The 20,073-nt window shown below is 36.2% G+C and overlaps 1 protein-coding gene across 1 annotated transcript in view; it reads left to right on the forward strand.

The window, feature by feature from the left end:
* The window catches only part of BRAF (B-Raf proto-oncogene, serine/threonine kinase), a 180,923-nt gene that overhangs the window by 117,419 nt on the left and 43,431 nt on the right, over positions 1-20,073 (forward strand). Inside the window, exons 6-11 of the mRNA XM_046020461.1 lie at positions 382-530; positions 1,452-1,571; positions 6,340-6,499; positions 14,534-14,570; positions 18,180-18,316; positions 18,573-18,690. Of these exons, the coding sequence (XP_045876417.1) occupies positions 382-530; positions 1,452-1,571; positions 6,340-6,499; positions 14,534-14,570; positions 18,180-18,316; positions 18,573-18,690 (721 nt within the window). The remainder of the gene's footprint in view (positions 1-381; positions 531-1,451; positions 1,572-6,339; positions 6,500-14,533; positions 14,571-18,179; positions 18,317-18,572; positions 18,691-20,073) is intronic.

Here is a 20,073-nt window from a genome sequence, read left to right on the forward strand (position 1 = left end):
CATCTCTTAACTCCTTTCTTTGTACAATTACTAAAGTGTGCCCTTACCCTTCCTTTCATCCCTGATCCCTCCTTCTATTTATCATCTCTGTTTGACTTTGATGGAGTCAAACTTGAAAATAGTTTCCAGTCTTTTACTCACTTTACATCTTCTCGACTTCTGAGTTTTATAATAGTATATTGGATGGAGATAAATACATATAGTCCATCTGTTTTCTTGAACCCCTCCCCCGGTTTTCATTTTAATATCTTCTTATGTAAGGCACTCTCATGATATGAACATATTAAAGATTTGTTATTTTAAGCAAGAGAATAAATAAGTTGATTTCTGAGAAGATTCTTGCATGTTTTGAAATTCTCTATGGTGTTTTTTACTTTGCAGGTACGGAAAACTTTTTTCACCTTAGCATTTTGTGACTTTTGTCGAAAGCTGCTTTTCCAGGGTTTTCGCTGTCAAACATGCGGTTATAAATTTCACCAGCGTTGTAGTACAGAGGTTCCACTGATGTGTGTTAATTATGACCAACTTGAGTAAGTAATCAAAAAAATCTCTTTTCTACCGACATTTTACTTTTCTTTATGTGAAATTAGTGTATCTTTCTGTCCAGTAGAGTTATGGGTAATTTAAAAAGGATGCCTGGAGAATATGCTGTAGTATAGCCAATACTGCTCTCCTGAATTGTAATTCTGATTAAGCTATACATCTCATTTATGTCTTATACCCTCTTTTAATTAATAAAGATCCCTTGCCCATAGGCATCATTTTTAGATGGTTTTTGGGAGGAGAGTGGGTGTGATTTCAATTAAGTTAACCATTGTATTTTTGGATCACAGATCGGGGTTCTGGTTCTGTCACTATTTTATAAATTATATGTATTCTCTCTCTTTCTCTCTCTGTCTCTTTCTCTCCTTCAACCTCCCCTGCCCAGTTTATTTAAAAGTAAGATATAAAATCTTTGTACCCAGTGTATCTCTTTCTAAAATTTCTATTTGCTTTATGCCAGAGTTTCTGTAATAGACTAGACTAAGTCTATTGTAATCTTTTTTGTTGTTGCTGCTACTGCTGCTAAGGTCTTTTTACTTTTCTCAGTCACTTGAGCAAAGAGAATTCAGCTCTATAAAGTATGTTATAATGATGTAATCTGAGAGGGTAGATATATTTTCTTCTAATTCCTTAACCATACAGCATGATTTTTCCCCTCTAATATATAGAAATTCGCTGTATAGAGCAATTAGTTTTAGATTATAAGCTTGCTTCTCAAAGTACAATGTAATTTTTTAAAAAATAAGCCTTCAGGCAAAAACACAACTAACTGAATTTAACAGTCATTTCTGAAAGTAGAATTTGATCCAAATATTTCTGTTAACTCTGTAATGTATTCTGGTGTATAAAGCTTCTGGGTTTTGCACAAGTTAGGTTTGTTTTGTTTTGTTTCTGTTTTTGCCTCACAGTTTGCTGTTTGTCTCCAAGTTCTTTGAACACCACCCAATACCACAGGAGGAGGCCTCCATAGCAGAGACTGCCCTTACATCTGGATCATCCCCTTCCGCTCCCCCCTCCGATTCTACTGGGTATGACTTGACTCCTGCTGTTCAATGACAGTGCTATTTGAGCTGGTTTCTTTTGGATCTTTTGGTTAATTATAAACCTTTCCAACTACTTGGATTGTTAAATTAAGGATTTTTCTTCAGGTGACTTACTTTATCACATCAGGCAAATTCGTACATGCATTTGTTAAGAAACATGTGGTTAAAACTGACATAGACTGTTTCAGGACCAGTCTTGGAAAAAAATCAAGTAACAGATCATTTAGAGTTCCTGCCTTGTGCTCATCACTTTATTAGGTAATATTAAATATAGAAGTATATGATTCCAGTTTAGAAAAGTAGCATTGACCAGTGAGACAATGGCAAACAATTTAAAAATTGTATATGATTATAGTCTACAGTTTCTCAGATGATATGATATTTTAAACAATGTGAGGACATAAATATGATCATGTTTCCCATAAACAGGAGAAAAGCGAGAGAAGTCAAAAATATTTAATGAAGAAATGGGATTTGAACTGAACTTTGAAGAATTCTAGAATTTGAATGAATCCAGGGAATAAAAAGCATGGTGGTGGGTTGGTAGGGGAGAAATAGCATAAACAAAGGGAATGGGGAGAAGGGATGGATATGTGTAAAGAAAAATATTAATATATAATATATAATATATATTATATATTATATATATATAATATATATATATTATATATATATAATATAAAATAAAGGTAAAACTGACTTTAAAGATGATATAATTGCATCATATATTCAAGCTTCAAAGAGGGGAAAAAAGATGATGATGAGTAACAGATATTAGTGTTTTGGAGAATTTCTTACATAGGTCTGCATTCTCTTTACCTTTGGATTTGAGACAGAATAAATTATGCTGTATTTGGAAGCATATGTTTAAAAAAATGTCCCCACATGCCATTCTGTTCTATAATATTCCAGAGATAATTAGTTAAGATCATGAATATTTATTGTCAGTTTGAACCCTACTTCCTTCCTCTCTTTACAATGTAATGCTATCTTTTCTGCCTAAAGACAGAAAAAAATAAGTGGACTATCCTGAGACCTGTAATTTTACAAAGCCAACCTTTCTAAAGGTTTCATAGGCTGGAAAAGTTAGCAAAAGATTTATATTAAAGACTGGATGTTTTTATCTACTTTGGAACACTAGAAAATGCAGGCTTTTTTTTTTTTTTTTTTGGGTCAGGTTGTAACAGTTACCTGGTCTGTTGGAGTCCTTTTATGCACTACTGTCTCTATGATTAGTTTTATAGTACCTGGGTCTTTCTTAGATCAAAGTGTTGTTATTGTTTGTTCTGGTTTTTAATTAATATTTTGGCTATGGCATTTACTCCTGGCAGGTCCCAGTTCTGTGAGCAGAGTTACAGAACACCACAATGAAATTAACATGTTCTTTCTGAAGGTTTATATTGGTACTAATCCAGACAGTTACCTTCCACTAAAAGTTTGCTGTCTTAAAACTGAGAACCATTTGCTTATGCCACGAGTATTTTATTTATAACTAAACTGAAGTACATTCTGGTCTTGAGCAAATGATAGGAAAGGTGTTCTAACTTTCGTTTTCCTGATGCTTTTATGTCACAAGTGTCTGTATGTGCCTATGAAAAGATAGAAGCCAGTCCTGTCTATACTGCTGTTCCTTTGCATTTTGTTAATAGTACTTATAACAACTATAGTGCTCATGAAATACATATAATAATGGATGCAACCAAGACATATTGAAGTGATACATTGGCCAGTTTGTACCTCCTTTTCTGCTTTTTAAAAATGCTATGGGGTGTTTGAGTATTTGAAAAGTCAGTATTTTAAAATTTGCATATTGCTGAACAGTAGTCACTTTGCTTCAAAACTTTTAATACTCTTAAAAAAACTTAATATTCTAGATTGAAAATGAGATATAAACTAACTGGTAATTTGCTGAAGGGTTTTAAAGGTAAAATTTTTTTCTCTTTTTAATGTAATACTGCTTCGAAGAGGTTTGCAGGAAAATAGATAGAGGTGTTGGGAGAAAACCAGTTTGCTGGCTCCCAACATATTTCATAGGGTGTAAATGGTCTTGGTCCAGGTAAAGACATCCCAGTATGGAAACTGAATTTTATCAGTTCCCACAAATGATGAGAATTATTAGAGATAAACTGGTTTACAGTGACTGGAATTAGAAAAGACTAAATCAGAATTCCAGGTAAATTCATTTCCATGAGAAATAAAGCTGTGTATAGACCAAAGTTCGTATGTTGGATGGACCAGCACTCTGTCTGCTTTTAGAAGATATTTATGACAAACCAAATTATAATCCAAAGATTGCTTTTGTTAAGCATGGGATTAGTACATGACTCAGATGTTTAATGGTACCGGGACATAGATACTTGCAGTTTTATCCAGAGTTATATAGTTGCTGTCAGGGCTAGGTAGATTGACTGTATATGCCTTCGACTGGGTGGTGGTAGATACCAACTGCCAAATAGACTCTTTCTGAGTTTGTGTAGTATGCAAGATATCATCTCTTTCTTGTATATCTGTTCTTCTCTTTAGGTAATAAAATCTCTCATATTAAATCCAGGTTTTTGCTTTTCCTACTTCTGGACCAGTGCCCTTTGAATACTTGTTCTGCTTTTTATAAAACTATACATTGAAGTCAAAAATCTTAATTTAGTAACTTGCTGTCTAACTTGCTGACTTGCTGTCATTTAGGCCTGTGCTACGTCAGTTATATTAATTAGACTCCTTCTACAACCGTAGTTAATTCAAGCTCTTTCCACTTTTAAGTCCTAACTTAAACTAACTATGCTATTGACTTGAGACTTTAAATCAGCTATGGTTTTTCAAAGTAGGTGCATTTTCCAAAACTTAAAAAAAAAAAAAAAAAGTTTTGTCATTTTTACATTCTTTTACCTGTTCCCAAAATACCTCAGCACAAGGCATATATTGGCTGCCTAAAACAAAAGAGAGCCCTGTCAAAAACTAAAAATTTCTCAATAATTAATAAAGTAAAAAGGACAAGTGGAGCATGGTAATTTTTCTAAAGGCCAGATCCATCAGTTTTAGCCTGTAATTCTCATTGGGTGATACTAATTTTTTAAAGTACATAATCTTTTATTTTATTTCAGTTCTAAGTGGACTCCATTTATAAGAACAGATAAACTCAAAATTTCCTTCTCTGCCCTCTCTCTTCAGAGAGTCAAACTGTAAACTGGTGTGGTTCAGGTTTTGTTAACATGCTTTATTCAGAACCTTTTAAAGATTTTATTTATTTATTTAACAGAGAGAGAGGGAGAGAGAGAGATCACAAGTAGGCAGAGCGGCAGGCAAAGAAAGGGAAGCAGGCTCTCTGCTGAGCAGAGGGCCCAATGCTGGGCTCCATCCCAGGACTCTGGGATCATGACCTGAGCCAAAGGCAGAGGCTTAACCCACTGAGCCACCCAGGCACCCCTATTCAGAACCTTTAAGAAAAAACAAAAAACTTTTTGTCATTGTTTGGCTTCTTTGGCCCTTCAAACCTCTGTCTATTCCTTTTGTACTATATTTTCTTCCAATTCCTCTCTAAACCCTGTCCACTCATAAAATGTCTTTGTATTCCTCCACATTGTCTTTCTGGCTATGTCTTAATAACCACTTATTACAGAGATTGCATAAAATGGGATGGAATGATAACCAATCTCTATGGAGAGGCTGTTAGCATTGTGTCATTCATTGGTCTTGATGGAGCTCACTGAGACAACCGTACCTCCTCTATCACGTGATACCCCCTTCCCAATTCCTTGGCTATCCCTTCTGAGGGACCTAGACTCCTCACTGATGTTTACAGTCTCTTCACAAAACTTCAGTGTGCTCTGTGAGTGCCAGGTTCATTTGTGGGCCAGGAGATATCATAGAATTTGTTATTTATCTACAGTACCAAAATAGATCATTCTGTTACCTATTTTGATGATCTCATCAAAAAGCAATTTTTTAAAAAGATTTGCTTTAATGCTTAACATATGATTCTTTTTGTTGCTCAGTTATTGGACATGGTAAAAAGTTTAAAATATGAGAGATAACACTATAAGGGTCATCTTTTGGATTTGCAAATGGTCTTTTGCTGTTGTTCAAGATTTTAATTCAATGCTATGTAAAGCAACAGATACATCTTTCAGGCCCTGAAATCCACAGGTGTATTTTCAAAATATTCATAATTTCCTAATACTTTGCATAAAAATCTCACTTTAGTAACTTCGGCTGTCAGGAAAAGATAAACGTAGAATAAAATAGCAGATACTATTCAGAGATTTTTGTGTAACTTTAGAGTGTTCCTTTAGCTGAGTAACCACAGGTAATTTCTCACCCTTTGTAGATTGCCCTGGAGTTTTTTGGATAAGAAGGGGCACCTGGGTGGCTCAGTGGGTTAAGCCTCTGCCTTCGGCTCAGGTCATGATCTCAGGGTCCTTGGATCGAGCCCCACATCAGGCTCTCTGCTCAGCGGGGAGCCTGCTTCCTCCTCTCTCTCTGCCTGCCTCTCTGCTTACTTGTGATCTCTCTCTGTCAAATAAATAAATCTTAAAAAAAAAAAAAAGGAATCAGTTACCACTCATAGTCCCTGGAGGATCTGCTTGAGCAAAAGCAGCTTTGTCAGTATTAGCTGTAGGCATATATTAGTTTTTTTAACCCAATTACTGCTAGGTTTTTAATGCTTTACAAGGAAATCTTTATATCATCCATTTTTTTAATGTTATTATCTCTGTAAAGTTGCTCTGAATCTTATCTTTCAATGACTTGATTTTTCCAGGCCCCAAATCCTCACCAGTCCGTCTCCTTCAAAATCCATTCCAATTCCACAGCCTTTCCGACCAGCAGATGAAGATCATCGAAATCAATTTGGACAACGAGACCGGTCCTCATCAGCTCCAAATGTGCATATAAACACAATAGAACCTGTCAATATTGATGTAAGTAATCCAGCATTGTTAGAACTAAAAAAAATTCGAGTGTATTTCTTTATTTTGGTGCTATGCTTATAATATAGATCAGAAATGTATGTCAGTTATTATTACTGATAGACTTTTCATGAATTACTGATCGGAAAAGCTTTGTCATCTTCTCTGATGGTATTAAATACTTAACTGGTGCCGAATTATGGAGTTGTTCTGATTTTTTCCTTATGACATTGTTTCTGCAAAAATCTTATCTTCATTTGTTTAACAGATAGTCCCTTGGCCATTTTATGGTAACAAAATAGGAATACAGCTGCAGATTTTCTATTAAGATCAATTTGAGATCTTTATCTAAATTTCTAAAAGTACAACTTTGAGTTTAATAACCCTTAAGAACTAATCATTACTTTATGTACAAGACACAAAAAACTACCTTTTACTTCCTTATTTTTTGACTATACCATTGTATTCCATCTCTCTATATATCATGAATATTTGCATTTTGGGGGTAAAGTTTCTCATTAGGTTTTAATCTTTCATTTTTAAAAATGTATCTTCTCTTGTGTAATCATTATATCAGTTATTTTAACCACCCTCTGGCTGGTCACTCTCAATGTTTTTACTTTTCCAGTTTTATCTTGCACACTATAACTTACCTTAGTTGCTTCTTCAATTAAATCTTCTTGGCAGCAGAAACCATTCCTAATATTAGTTCACTTGGCCCATCTTAGAACTAAATGCATAAATGATCATCAAAAAAAATGATTGTTTCAGTAAAAGGGTTAGAGTATGAAACAGGAAATTTCCCATATTTTAGACCAGGGATCGACAAACTTTTTCTTAAATGGCTAAATAGTAAATACTTTAGCTTATGGGTCATATGGTCTCTAATGACAGCTGTTGAATTTTGTCATTGTAGTGTGAGAGCTGCCAGATAAAATACATTAGAAACAAATGGGTGTGGCTTCATTTCCACAAAACTTTCTTTATAGGATAATCCGATAATTGAGTTACAGAAGATAATAAGTTGCCCTTGCTACCTGAGCTGTAGTGGGCTGAGGATCCTGGTCTTAGAATTAGGAGTCTCGGGCGCCTGGGTGGCTCAGTGGGTTAAGCCTCTGCCTTCGGCTCAGGTCATGATCTCAGGGTCCTGGGATCGAGTCCCACGTCGGGCTCTCTGCTCAGCAGGGAGCCTGCTTCCTCCTCTCTCTCTCTCTCTCTCTCTGCCTGCCTCTCTGCCTACTTGTGATCTCTCTCTGTCAAATAAATAAATAAAAATCTTAAAAAAAAAAAAAAAAAGAATTAGGAGTCTCTTCTCCCAGAATTTGTGCTTTCATAGAAAGAGTGTTGGTTATCCTTAATCTCTGTAATAAGCAACAAAACAGAAAACCCATCAAGTTTGTTTGCCTTGGAAAGTAATTTGTATTTAAAAAGGAAGTTAATGGGGCACCTGGGTGGCTCAGCTGGTTGGGCGACTGCCTTGGGCTCAGGTCATGATCCTAGAGTCCTGGGATCGAGTCCTACATCAGGCTCCCTGCTTCATGGGGAGTCTGCTTCTCCCTCTGACCTTCTCCTCATGCTTTCTCTCCCTGTCTCTCTCTCAAATAACTAAATAAAAAATCATAAAAAATAAAAGAAATAAAAATAAAAGGGAAGTTAAAATAAATAATAAAAATAAAAAGGAAGTTAAAACTGTTTCCCCAGGTAAACAGGGTATTAGAATTAGTGAGGTGATTACTAGTGTGTTAGAAGATGGGAATTTTTCTCATTTTACAGGTATTCCTTATGTGAGTCCTCATAGTTATGAGGTTGAGTGGAGAAGCAAAAAATTGTCCTAACAGGAAAATATTCACTTAGTAACAGACTACTTTAATATTAGTTCCCCCACAAACATCCCTCCCCATCTAATACCAGTTGGCATTCCAGTCCCTTTACATTATTATCCAACATTTCAGTGAAAACATAGTGCAAATTGATTGCAAATCTGCCCCCCCCACAAAAAGGAAAGATTTTAAAGCTTTTATGAAGACAGTAAAAAAGGACTTTGAAGAACTACTGAAATTACAAAAAGCCACTGAGAAATAAGAAATTCGGTAGAAATAAATTAGTCCACTTAACAATAGAAAAGATGCAGAGAAATGACAATATAATATGCTCTTCAAATGAAAATGATTTAAGTATCAAAGGATTGATAGAGACCCTTCAGGGAATTGATGAAGCCCTCTAAAATTTTTATAAAGATTTATTTATTTATTTTAGAGAAAGAGAGAGCATGAGCAGGTGGAGGGGCAGAGGCAGAGGGAGAGAACCCTCAAGCAAATTGCCTGCTGAGTGCAGAGCCCAACACAGGGCTCCATATCAGGACTCTGAGATCATAACCTGAGCCAAAACCAAGAGTTAGCCGTTTAACTGACTGAGTCACCCAGGTGTGCCTACAATTTTTATAAAAATGATTATGCCTGTGATGTAAAAGATGAATATGAAATTGAGGATTTTAGTTTGTACTATCACAACTTTTGTATTAAGAACAACAACAAAAAAAGTCTAAGAATTAGCATTTGAAATTATAACTTAAAGTTTACTGAGGTACCTGGGTGGCTCAGTTAGTTGCATGGACGACTCTTGATTTCAGCTCAGGTCGTGATCTCAGTGTCCTGGGATCAAGCCCTGCATCGGGCTCAGTACTCAATGTAGATTCTGCTTCAGGATTCTCTCTGTCCCTCTTCCTTTCCCCCACCCCCTTTCTCTCAAATAAATAAATAAATCTTTAAAAAAAAAAAAAAAAAAATTTACTAAATGTAAAAGTAAAACTTTATTATAGATTTTAATTTCATTTTTCAAGATAAATTTCTAAATTCTGGACTTTTTTCCCACTTTTTTTTTTTTTTAAGATTTCATTTATTTATTTGACAGAGAGAGAGATCACATAGGCAGAAAGGCAGGCAGAGAGAGGGGGGGAAGCAGCTCCTTGCTAAGCAGAGAGCCCAATGCGGGACTTGATCCCAGGACCCTGAGATCATGACCTGAGCTGAAGGCAGAGGCTTAACCAACTGAGCCACCAAGGCTCCCCTCCCACTTTTTACTTTCAAATTTTTTCTCTATTTTTATTGGATTCATTTTAAGTGGCCTTTTCCTAATACCGATTTTTCTCAACTAATAAGGTCTTCCTTTATCTAGCTAGACCTGAATACAAAGGAAGAAAAAAGTAGGAGAAGGAAGTATGGGAATAATGAGATTGTGAAATAAGAAATCAAATCTTGGGGCACCTGGATGGCTCAGTCATTAAGCATCTGCCTGTGGCTCAGGTCTTGATCCCAGAGGATCAAGCCCTGCCTCAGGCTCCCTGCTCAAGGGGAGTCCTGGTCCCTCCCCCACTCCCCCTGCTTGTGTTCCCTCTTGCTGTCTCTTTCTCTCTCTGTCAAATAAAGTCTTTAAAACAAATAAAATAAAATCTTCTCAGTTAGGTCTGTTCTCATGATGTTGAAAATTACAGTCATTTTTACTTTCAGTACTAACATCCTTTTAGACTATTACCCTCTGGACTTTTTTACACCTCTGTCATCCTCTGTTTCCTTGTTCCAAAACGTTATTGACTTTGCACTGATTATAAGATAATGTATAAATTCTTTAGCATTTTCATTCAATTCAAGTCATTTCATTCAGCTCCAATCATCATTTATCATTTATCATTCTACTAAACAAGATTGTTTTGACTTGTTTTGACATACTTGACAGTACTGACTCTGAGAGAGGCAGTATGACAGAATTGGGAATTAAGGATGAATTAGCACACAGTCTTTGACCTCAGAGAGGTTACATTCTAATGGGTGAATCAGACATATAAATAAAGAGACATGAAGAAGAGGGTAAACTCTACCTTGTATATAGGAGTATTTAACAGAGAAAGCATAACACTTAGATCACATTGTAAAAGGTGAGTGTGTCGGAGTTGATTAAGGACACTTGGTGGGGGTTTTAGAAGAAAGGACGGTTGTTAAGGACATGATACGTGTGAAAGTATGGAAGTATCTTTGCATGGGATGTAATTAATAGTTGATATTGTAGGAGTTTAGGGCTCAGGAGAAGGGTGGGGAATGGTAGAAGACTAGAAACTAGGTAGGTAGAGTCCATACTGAAAGGCGTTGTGTCTTACTTTAAGGTCTCTGTAGGAGTTAGTAGTAGGGAGTTCGAAAAATTTTGAGTGGGAGAGAAAGTGCTCAGCTCTATTCTGGAAGAATCTTTTGAATTCATGAGAGATTTGTAGGCAAGACTGTTAGGAATGATATTGAAAATGCCTACTGTTATGAATGCTTACTTTATGGCAAGCAGTGTACTAAGTGCTTTACATAAATTTTCTTATTCTGTCCCCATAAATACTCATGGATTAAGTACTATTTTTATTCTTATTTTACTGTTGAGAAAATTAGATTTGGGGAGGTTAAGAAACGTCTCAAGATCACATCACTGATAAATTATTGAAATGGGGTATAAAACCTGCTCTTTCCTGCTTATGCTTAACCACTGTTCTGTAAAGTAATAGAAGAAAGAAGTGAAGAATAGAAGTGAATAATAGAAGAAAGAGGTGAAAGAGATGAAAGGTAGAAGATAATGCCGAGATTTCTCTGGCTTGGGTGAATAGATGATATTCATTCCATTCATTAGGATAGGAAATACCAAAGGAAAAAGAACAGGACTTGTAGAAATGAAAATGGTAACTATTAAGATGTCTGAGGGACTTCACTGGTTTAGAAGTCCAGTAGCAGTTAAATATAAAGACCTTGAGTAGAGATACAGATTTTGGAGTAATTAGCATATTTGTCAGTTAAAACCATGAGTGTAACTATTACTCAAAGAGTATATGTAAATTGCCAAAAGGATAGAATATGTGGCCCCATTGAATATTATTAACATTTGAGGTCCAGGCAGAGACTGTCGTTCTGTGTCTCTTTTGTGGGCTGCTCTTCCTAATTCTAACTTAATATGAGTAAGAGAAAGTAGTGTTGCAGAAGCCAAAGGGAGAAAAGGGACTTCAAGAATGTTGAAGTAGCTGATGTTAGTTGCTAGTGAGACTCAAATGTGAGAAGGACTGAAAATGCCTATTGCACTCTGTCATTTTTACTTCATTGAGAACTGTTTTAGAGGACTGATGGGGGAGAGCAAGGCAGGCCAAGATGTGAGTTAAGTGTCAGTTTTGAGAAGCTTGGCTGTAAAGGAATAACAAAGGGGCCGTAGATTGAAGCAGGGTTGAGGGACAGTTGTTTTTAATGTGAGAATCTTTCTTTTGAAGATTTTATTTATTTATTTGACAGAGACACAGCGAGAGAGGGAATACAAGCATGGGGAGCGGGAGAGGCAGAAGCAGGCCTCCCACCGAGGAGGGAGCCCGGTGCAGGGCTGGATCCCAGGACCCTGGGATCATGACCTGAGCCTAAGGCAGACACTTAACAACTGAGCCACCCAGGTGCCCCTTAATGTGAGAGTCTTAATGCATATTTGTAACTTGAGGGAAAGAAGCAAGTGAAGTGAGAGATTGAAAATAACAAGCTATGGAATAATTGATATAGTAAAGTTCCTTTAATGTGGAAACAATGTTCCTCAGAGGCTATGAGGAATCAAAGATGGACATAGCTAGAGCTCTGTAGCTCTTTATAGGCTATATGATCTTGGGCACATGACTTAACCTTGAAGCTAGCAATTTCTACCTCTTAGAGTGGATTGAAAATTCTTATTGTGCCTTGCACATAGTAAGAATTCAGAAACTGTAGCTAACATTACCATGCAAATATTCATAAATATAGGGACAAAACAGAATGTTCTCTGATGGCTTCTGTTTTCTCTATCATGCTCAAGGGAAAAAATAATAAGAAAGGAACTACAGGAGATGAGAAAGAGTTTGAGATAGCTAGTATTGGAATAATAAAAGATCCTCTTTGACCTAGAACAAATAAAAAGGTTGTCAAAGAACTTTAAGAACAGATTTAAAAGTGGAAGCTTATGGTGCAGGAAGAGTGGAAAAAGCCAAAATTGGCTGATCCTGGTTATGGGGAGCCACAAGGCTGGTGTAGCAAAAAGGAAAGCAATGTGGCCTTTCTGCCTTTGTCTCATTCTTTCTGTCCAACGGGTCCTCTGGTTCCCGCCTCCCTACATTCCTGTCTATCCCTCAGACCCCAAATAATAGCTCATCTCTTGAAATGCTTCACTAGTGATAAGGTCTTACAGTTATTTATCCTTTGAACTTGTATAGCACTGAGCCACCTGGGTAGCTCAGTCGGTTAAGCATCTGCCTTGGGCGCAGGTCATGATCCCAGGGTCCTTGGATCTAGCCCTTTCGGGCTCTCCGCTCCACGGGAAGCCTGCTTTTCCCTCTCCCTCTGCCTGCTGCTCCCCATTGCTTGTGCTCTCTCTCTGTCAAATACATAAGTAGAATCTTTAAAAAAAAAAATTCTTTCACTCATACTATTTATTTGGCAGTTAACTAAGCCTCTTTGGCACCTCTTTAGTTTCTTAAGCTATTCATTTATTATTTAACTTCCATGTTTGCATGTCTTTCTTCCACTTAGATTACAAACTCTCTCAAGAACACAGAGTGAGGGGCGCCTGGGTGGCTCAGTGGGTTAGGCCGCTGCCTTCGGCTCAGGTCATGGTCTCAGGGTCCTGGGATCGAGCCTCGCATCGAGCTCTCTGCTTAGCGGGGAGCCTGCTTCCCTTCCTCTCTCTCTGCCTGCTTGTGATTTCTGTCTGTCAAATAAATAAATAAAATCTTTAAAAAAAAAAAAAAAAAGAACACAGAGTGAGTGACACCACTCAGGTTTTGTATTTATTGGTAGCCACACAACCCCTAATGCCTAGCACCTTGTTTGCCAGATACAGAAATATCTGTTGGTTATTCTGTAGAAGATGTTGATGGCTTTATGTAATACATGATAGAAACGCTTCTGTAGAATTTACTGTAGGTCTTAATATATAAACAAAAAGCCACCTCTTTGCAAAGAGCCTTTGAGCCTGTTTAGAGACATTTGGGGCTATTCGATCCTTCATATGTCAGTTAAACTGGATAAAAAATGAGGTTCTGCCTGTGAAGGTCCAAGCAATGCCAGTAAACTTTTCGCTCCCCACCCCCAATATTGTCTGTTGTGAAAAGCTGTGTTTTAATCATAAAGACAGGTTTTAGGGACGCCTGGGTGGCTCAGTTGGTTGGACCACTGCCTTCGGCTCAGGTCATGATCCCGGAGTGCCAGGATCGAGTCCCGCATCGGGCTCCCAGCTCCACAGGGAGTCTGCTTCTCTCTCTGACCTTCGCGTCGTTCATGCTCTCTCTCACTGTCTCTCTCAAATAAATAAAATATTAAAAAAAAAAAAAAAAAAAGACAGGTTTTAACAAAACCCTTGTTTGAGCCATTTTTATTTTCTCCCTTCTCATGTTTCCTTACACATCTGTATTTTTATAATTGTGATCAATGTACATTTATTTTTTTATCATATTGTAAACACGTTTCATGATACAAGCTTCATAATTATTTCAGTAGCTGCGTAATACTTACTAAATTGATGTGCCATAATTTACTCAACCCAAATGTTGGTATGTCTATAATAGGGAAATAATTATTTCTGATTTTTTTAGTATGATGGATAATGCTGCACTGGACATCCTTGTGCATATCATTTTTTCTTCTGAATTATTTCCTTAGGAAAAATTCCCAGAAGTGGAATTACAGGATCAAAGGGTATGAACATTTTATGGCTCTTAACATGTGCCGTTAGAATTTTTTTTAAGAAGTGACACAGCCATTGGTTTTGAATAGCCTGAACTGGATTTCAGCATTTGATCAGGACTAATAATCCCTTCAATATAGGGTTAGTTTGGTAGGCGCTTCCAAATGTTAATCAGGTTCACCAGCTAATTTCATATTCTTTCTGTTTTGTGAAGTCATTATAAGATAGGTATTATTTTGAATTAACCTTTCTATTAATGGTTAGTGAAAAGTTGAGTGTTGCTATTACTTTCTTACCATATGCTTTGAATAAATATCCATTACTGTTTATTTGTAGGACTTGATTAGAGACCAAGGGTTTCGTAGTGACGGAGGTAAGTAGTGATTTCCATTTAAAAAAAAAAAAAAAACTCAGGGAAAAATGCGATTGCTTTGCTGCTTGTCTCCTTTATATTTGCTTCTATCATGAAACACAGACACAGAGAAAAATGTGTAGAGAAACCCTCAAATATTTTTTGCTTTACTTTATTATTTGTCATTTATACCTAATACAATATTAACTGATTTATAAGATGAGTAGAGAAAAAGAGGACATAAAAGGGAGTCTTAAATATATTATCCACAATTTTAAAATCATCAAAGAGAGGGCCTTAACTATTTTAACCACTACTGGGTTCTAACCATCTCCAAAACTCGAGATGCTAAATTTCCTGTGGGAGCCTCCGCTAATACCTCTACTTGTTAATGATTGAGCTTAGAATCAGTTAAAACTTGATTTTCCTTAATCATTCTTAGGGAGAATCCCTTAGGTTGCCTGTCACAACTTCTCAGTTTGATAGAATTGTCAGTGTCTACTCTTCAGGTTTCTAGAAGGATTCAAAATGTACTTAATATAGAATGAACCCTAAGAGAAATCCTGTTGTCCTCTTATTCGTCCAGTAAATAAGATGAGAATTTGAGTTGAAATTTCTTAGCAGAATTTTCATCGAATATTTACTCTAGCACTCTGTGAAAATTGGGGACATAAAACATTGCTTAAGAAAGTACTTTTAAAGTAAGATTTTGCCCCATCTAAGGTTTTCCCAAAAATGATATTTGAAACTGTCATAAAGATTTCTTCAGGTGGTCCTCCATGCTTGCTTTTTCAGCTGTCTTCTGTCTAATAAGGAAGACTTGGCAAACCTGTTTATCTTGTTGAGAGTCAGTCTCTTCACTGTGGCCTGCTTTATCTTGAAAATATCTAAGCCCAGACTTAAAGATACTTTATATTGAATAAATGTTGTATAAAAAAGTTGTGGTTTTTTTCCATTTGTTATTCCGTGAACCTGCCAATTAATGTTGCTGCAAGTTTGACTTTCATATGTCTTAATGACTGTGGCTTTTGATAATTTTGCCCAATACATCCAGCATTTAAATGTTGCCATCATGTTAGCATCACAGAGTTAACTTAGTCATACAAACTGCCTGCCTAGTAGCAAAAATCAAATGGCATTTCTTGTCCTTGTTATGAGTCACTTTATAAAAAGTCATTGGGATTTTATGAAAACAAGCAGAAATTTTTAGACATCCAGAATTACTTTGTGAAGCAGGCTTCAGCTCATTTATTCCCATGACTTCTTTCATTTCTTCTTTGTGTCTGTCTTCCTGTGTTTGCCTGCCCCTCTCTTTCTCTTCTAACAGCCCCTTTGAACGAGCTGATGCGCTGTCTTCGGAAATGCCAATCCCGGACTCCCAGTCCCCTCCTACATTCTGTCCCCAGTGAAATAGTGTTTGATTTTGAGCCTGGCCCAGTGTTCAGAGGTAGTTGGGCTCTTCTTTCTTGTTTTCACCCAAAGCAAACTAAATATAAACTACAGACACTGTTTGTGCCTCACCCTCACGGCGTGTGTTTGTAAGTGTGAGAGTTTTCAGTACTAAATTTCTGCTTGGCCTGGCTGGAATGCTCTGAATGTGCCTCACACATAACTCACTACCACGAGCTTTCTGTATGCTATCCGTCATAAATTTCTAAAAGCAAGAAAATTCTGTGCTGAGATGTCCATCTTGTTTTTTGTTTATATCACTTACTTTTTGCTCTTGATAACTTCTTAAACTCAGTGGGTGGCAATAAATAATGTATGTTGGGGCGGGGGTGTCCTTCAGTTTGAATTACTTTTATTTTAATCCATTTAGGCAGTAGCCTTCATGACTGTTAATGTTTGTTATCGATTTGTGTGGTTTTTAAAGTAAAAATGGAAATTCCTATTATGAGATTTTGCTAGACTTTTGGCTTTATTTTTCTGTAAGAGCAGTATTCTTTTTTTAAATGTAGGACATGTACATTTTATATTAAATCAAAGGTAGGGAGCCTTAAAAAAGGTCTATAATATATTTGGGGTACTTTAGCATGCTTTAGAAAATTTGAGGATTGATGCTCTCACTTATGCCCTAATATGAGGGAGAAAGTTAATAGTATAATTTTACTCTTGATTTTTAAAGATTTAAGTCAAAATTCAGACATATCTTGCTGTAGATATTTTTAAAGAATTCCATTTACTGCCGTTGCTACTTTTGGTTACTTATTCTGAATTTAGTGGTGGTGTCTCAGATTTTTGCTCTCTTGGCCCACCTCTTGCTCATAAAATCCACAGAATGGGCTAGAAATCTTGAGTGCTGAGGAGTGAGTGCCATCCTCAGTAGATAGGAATGTGAGGCCTGAGCAGGCAGTTAAGGCTTTAGGATGTTGAAAGTTGTCAGTGAAAATGGATTATCCTCTAGTTACAGACATTCCAGATGCCATTTTCTTTTAAAAAATTGCAAGTTACATCATGGAAATTCTATGTGATGACATGTGTGATGTAGTAATGATAAAATTCTGTAGTTTTAAGATTGAGATGTATGCATTGGTGTATCCTTAGTCTTTGAAAGATAGTGACACCTCCCTACCTCCAAACAGTAATTTTCTTAAGAGAAAAAAAAAAAAGAAAAAGAAAGAAAAGATTCTCTGGAGATCTTTTTGTTCTATATATGCAAATATTATGGGACATCTCAGTTCTACTTAGCTATACTCAGGCCCTGCTAGGAGTCATTGGCCTGAACCCCTCTAAACCCAGTAGATGAACTTGGGATTTTTGCTTTGCATTTGGAAAAGGTTGTGGCCCTGCCCCCTGAGTCTACTTTCAGTGTATCTGCTGGGCTCACTTGGTTGATAGGATATTTCCATTTGTAGCAACTTGGCCAAGAGGCCATAGCATGCACTTTGTTCTCACTCTGTACAGGTAGCAATTTTTCAGAAAATCTTGAGAAACCTGTTTGGGTTTGTTTACATTAATTAATTAATTAGTTTATATTAGTTTGTTAAGCGGGTAACAAAGGATCTTTGTTTAGTAGAAAAGGAATCCAGGAACCAATGAACTGACCAATATTTACAACTATTTAAGAGTTAAATAGTATAGTTAAACAGTATAGGATTTTTAAAGTTTTAGTGACTAAAATGATAGAGCCAGATATTCTTAACATTAAGGCCATTATTATAGTATATTTCCTTTTGGGAGTTTCCATCTGTTTTTATATTTATTAGGTATAAAGGGTAACATAAAATAGTTACAGAGTTTTACATATATATAAGCTTTTAAATTGATTTTACTTTTTTAATCATCAAAGAAACCAAAACTTGGGAGTATTGTTGTAGTATTGAACTCTTATTTTAGAAGGTTTTTTTTTTCTGGACTCTGTACCAATAAACAAAGTTTGTATCTGTAATCAGATGTTTTAAGAGTCATTAAATTAAGAAAAAAAGTCATTAAATTAGCCAGAAAACTTAAAGAAATGGTAGTGCAAATTACCAAATGAGGCTCTTTTTTGGCCGTCATTTCCAAAAGGTATGTATTTAAAGCTATCTGCATTTTTAAAAGAAGTCTAAATTTCTTCCCACCCTCGGCCCCCAATAAATTAATATACTTGATCCTCCTTTAATATATGTATTTTTCGTTTCACTAACTTAGGATCAACCACAGGTTTGTCTGCCACCCCCCCTGCCTCATTACCTGGCTCACTCACTAATGTGAAAGCATTACAGAAATCTCCAGGACCTCAGCGGGAAAGGAAATCATCTTCATCCTCAGAAGATAGGAATCGAATGGTAAGAATATATATCTTTTTTTCCTTTAAGTTCTTTTGTTTTACAAGTCATAGCTAAATGTAATACCACCTTTTAGACTATATGATGTATAATGATGTATGATATATGTCAATATGTGACACAGAATTCCCTTAATGAAATAAATATAATTATTATATATAATCCTTTAAGTTTTCTGCTTAAAGGATTCCTATACACTGATTGTTGTTCTCTTTTTTGTTTGCTTTGGGTTGACTTCTGCTCAAATTTTATCAAGAAAACACTTGGTAGACGGGATTCAAGTGATGATTGGGAGATTCCTGATGGGCAGATCACAGTGGGACAGAGAATTGGATCCGGGTCATTTGGGACAGTCTACAAGGGAAAGTGGCATGGTATGTATCTAACACAGTTGCACACAAGTTAAAATAGGACATGTTTAACAATTTCAATAGAAAAATATCAAAGGGAATATTTACTGGTTGCAACATTAAGCTCTTTTATTCAGATTCAAGAGTCCTCCAAAGGGTTTCTTAAAAAACTATGGGAAATAAAAACTGGATTCACAGCAACCAGGACTCATTAGAATAATAATTTTTAAAGATGACAATTCTCTAGGAGAGCTGTTCCTCGAGATTTTTTTCTTTTTGAAGTCTTTTTGCTGGTTTTCTTTGTATTATAAATCACAAATAAACATTAAAAGCATACTTTCCAAAGGAGGAAATAGCCAGTAAACATATAAAAATGTTTAGCCTCTTTAGTTATCAAAGAATTAAAAAATCAAAAACCAGAAATCATTATTTGCTTCTCAAGTGAACAGATTGTTTGTTTTTTTTTTTTTTTTTTTTTGATCATGTTTATTGCTGTGATTGTGGCACTGCTAGTAGGAAGATAAATTGTTACAAATTTTCTGGAGGGCAGTTTGTCATATTTGTGTTGAGCCAACAATTCCATGTTTAGAACTACAACTAATTGAACAGAAACAAACAAATGTATGTGCAAGTATATTCATTAGAGATTTAATATTAATGAAAAATGGAAATAAACTTACCTGTTTATTAATAGAGGACAGGATGAATTGATAATCTCCAGATATGATTATATAAGCATGAAACAGTGTGATCTATATTTGTTGATTCAGAAAGGTATCCATGGTATATTGAATTTTACAAAGCAGCATGTATAATACTTCATATTATGATACTGCCTACCAATAAATATAACGTAAAATTAAAAATGACCATCAGGGGCACCTGGGTGGCTCAGTGGGTTAAAACCTCTGCCTTCGGCTCAGGTCATGGTCCCAGGGTCCTGGGATCGAGCCCCGCATCGGGCTCTCTGCACAGCAGGGAGCCTGCTTCCCCCTCTCTCTCTGCCTGCCTCTCTGCCTACTTATCATCTCTGTCTGTCAAATAAATAAGTAAAATCTTAAAAAAAAAAAAAAAAGATCATCAGTATTTTAGTATGTGTCTTTTTAGGTTATCTTTTCATATGTATTCATAAATGTTCACATTGCATACATATAAAAGCCTAATATGATATATATCAGTATGTTAACAAAGATCATTTCTGAGTAACAGATTATCAGAGATTTTAATTTTTTTATGTTTTCAAAATATTTTTTCACGGGCGACCTGGGTAGCTCAGTTGTTAAGCATCTGCCTTTGGCTCGGGTCATGGTCCCAGGGTCCTGGGATCAAGTCCTGCATCAGGCTGCCTGCTCAGTGGGGAGCCTGCCTCTCACTTTCCCACTCCCCCTGCTTGTGTTCCCTCTCTCT

This window comes from Meles meles, chromosome 10, assembly GCF_922984935.1.
Source record: "Meles meles chromosome 10, mMelMel3.1 paternal haplotype, whole genome shotgun sequence".
In the NCBI taxonomy this organism is placed as follows: domain Eukaryota; kingdom Metazoa; phylum Chordata; class Mammalia; order Carnivora; family Mustelidae; genus Meles; species Meles meles.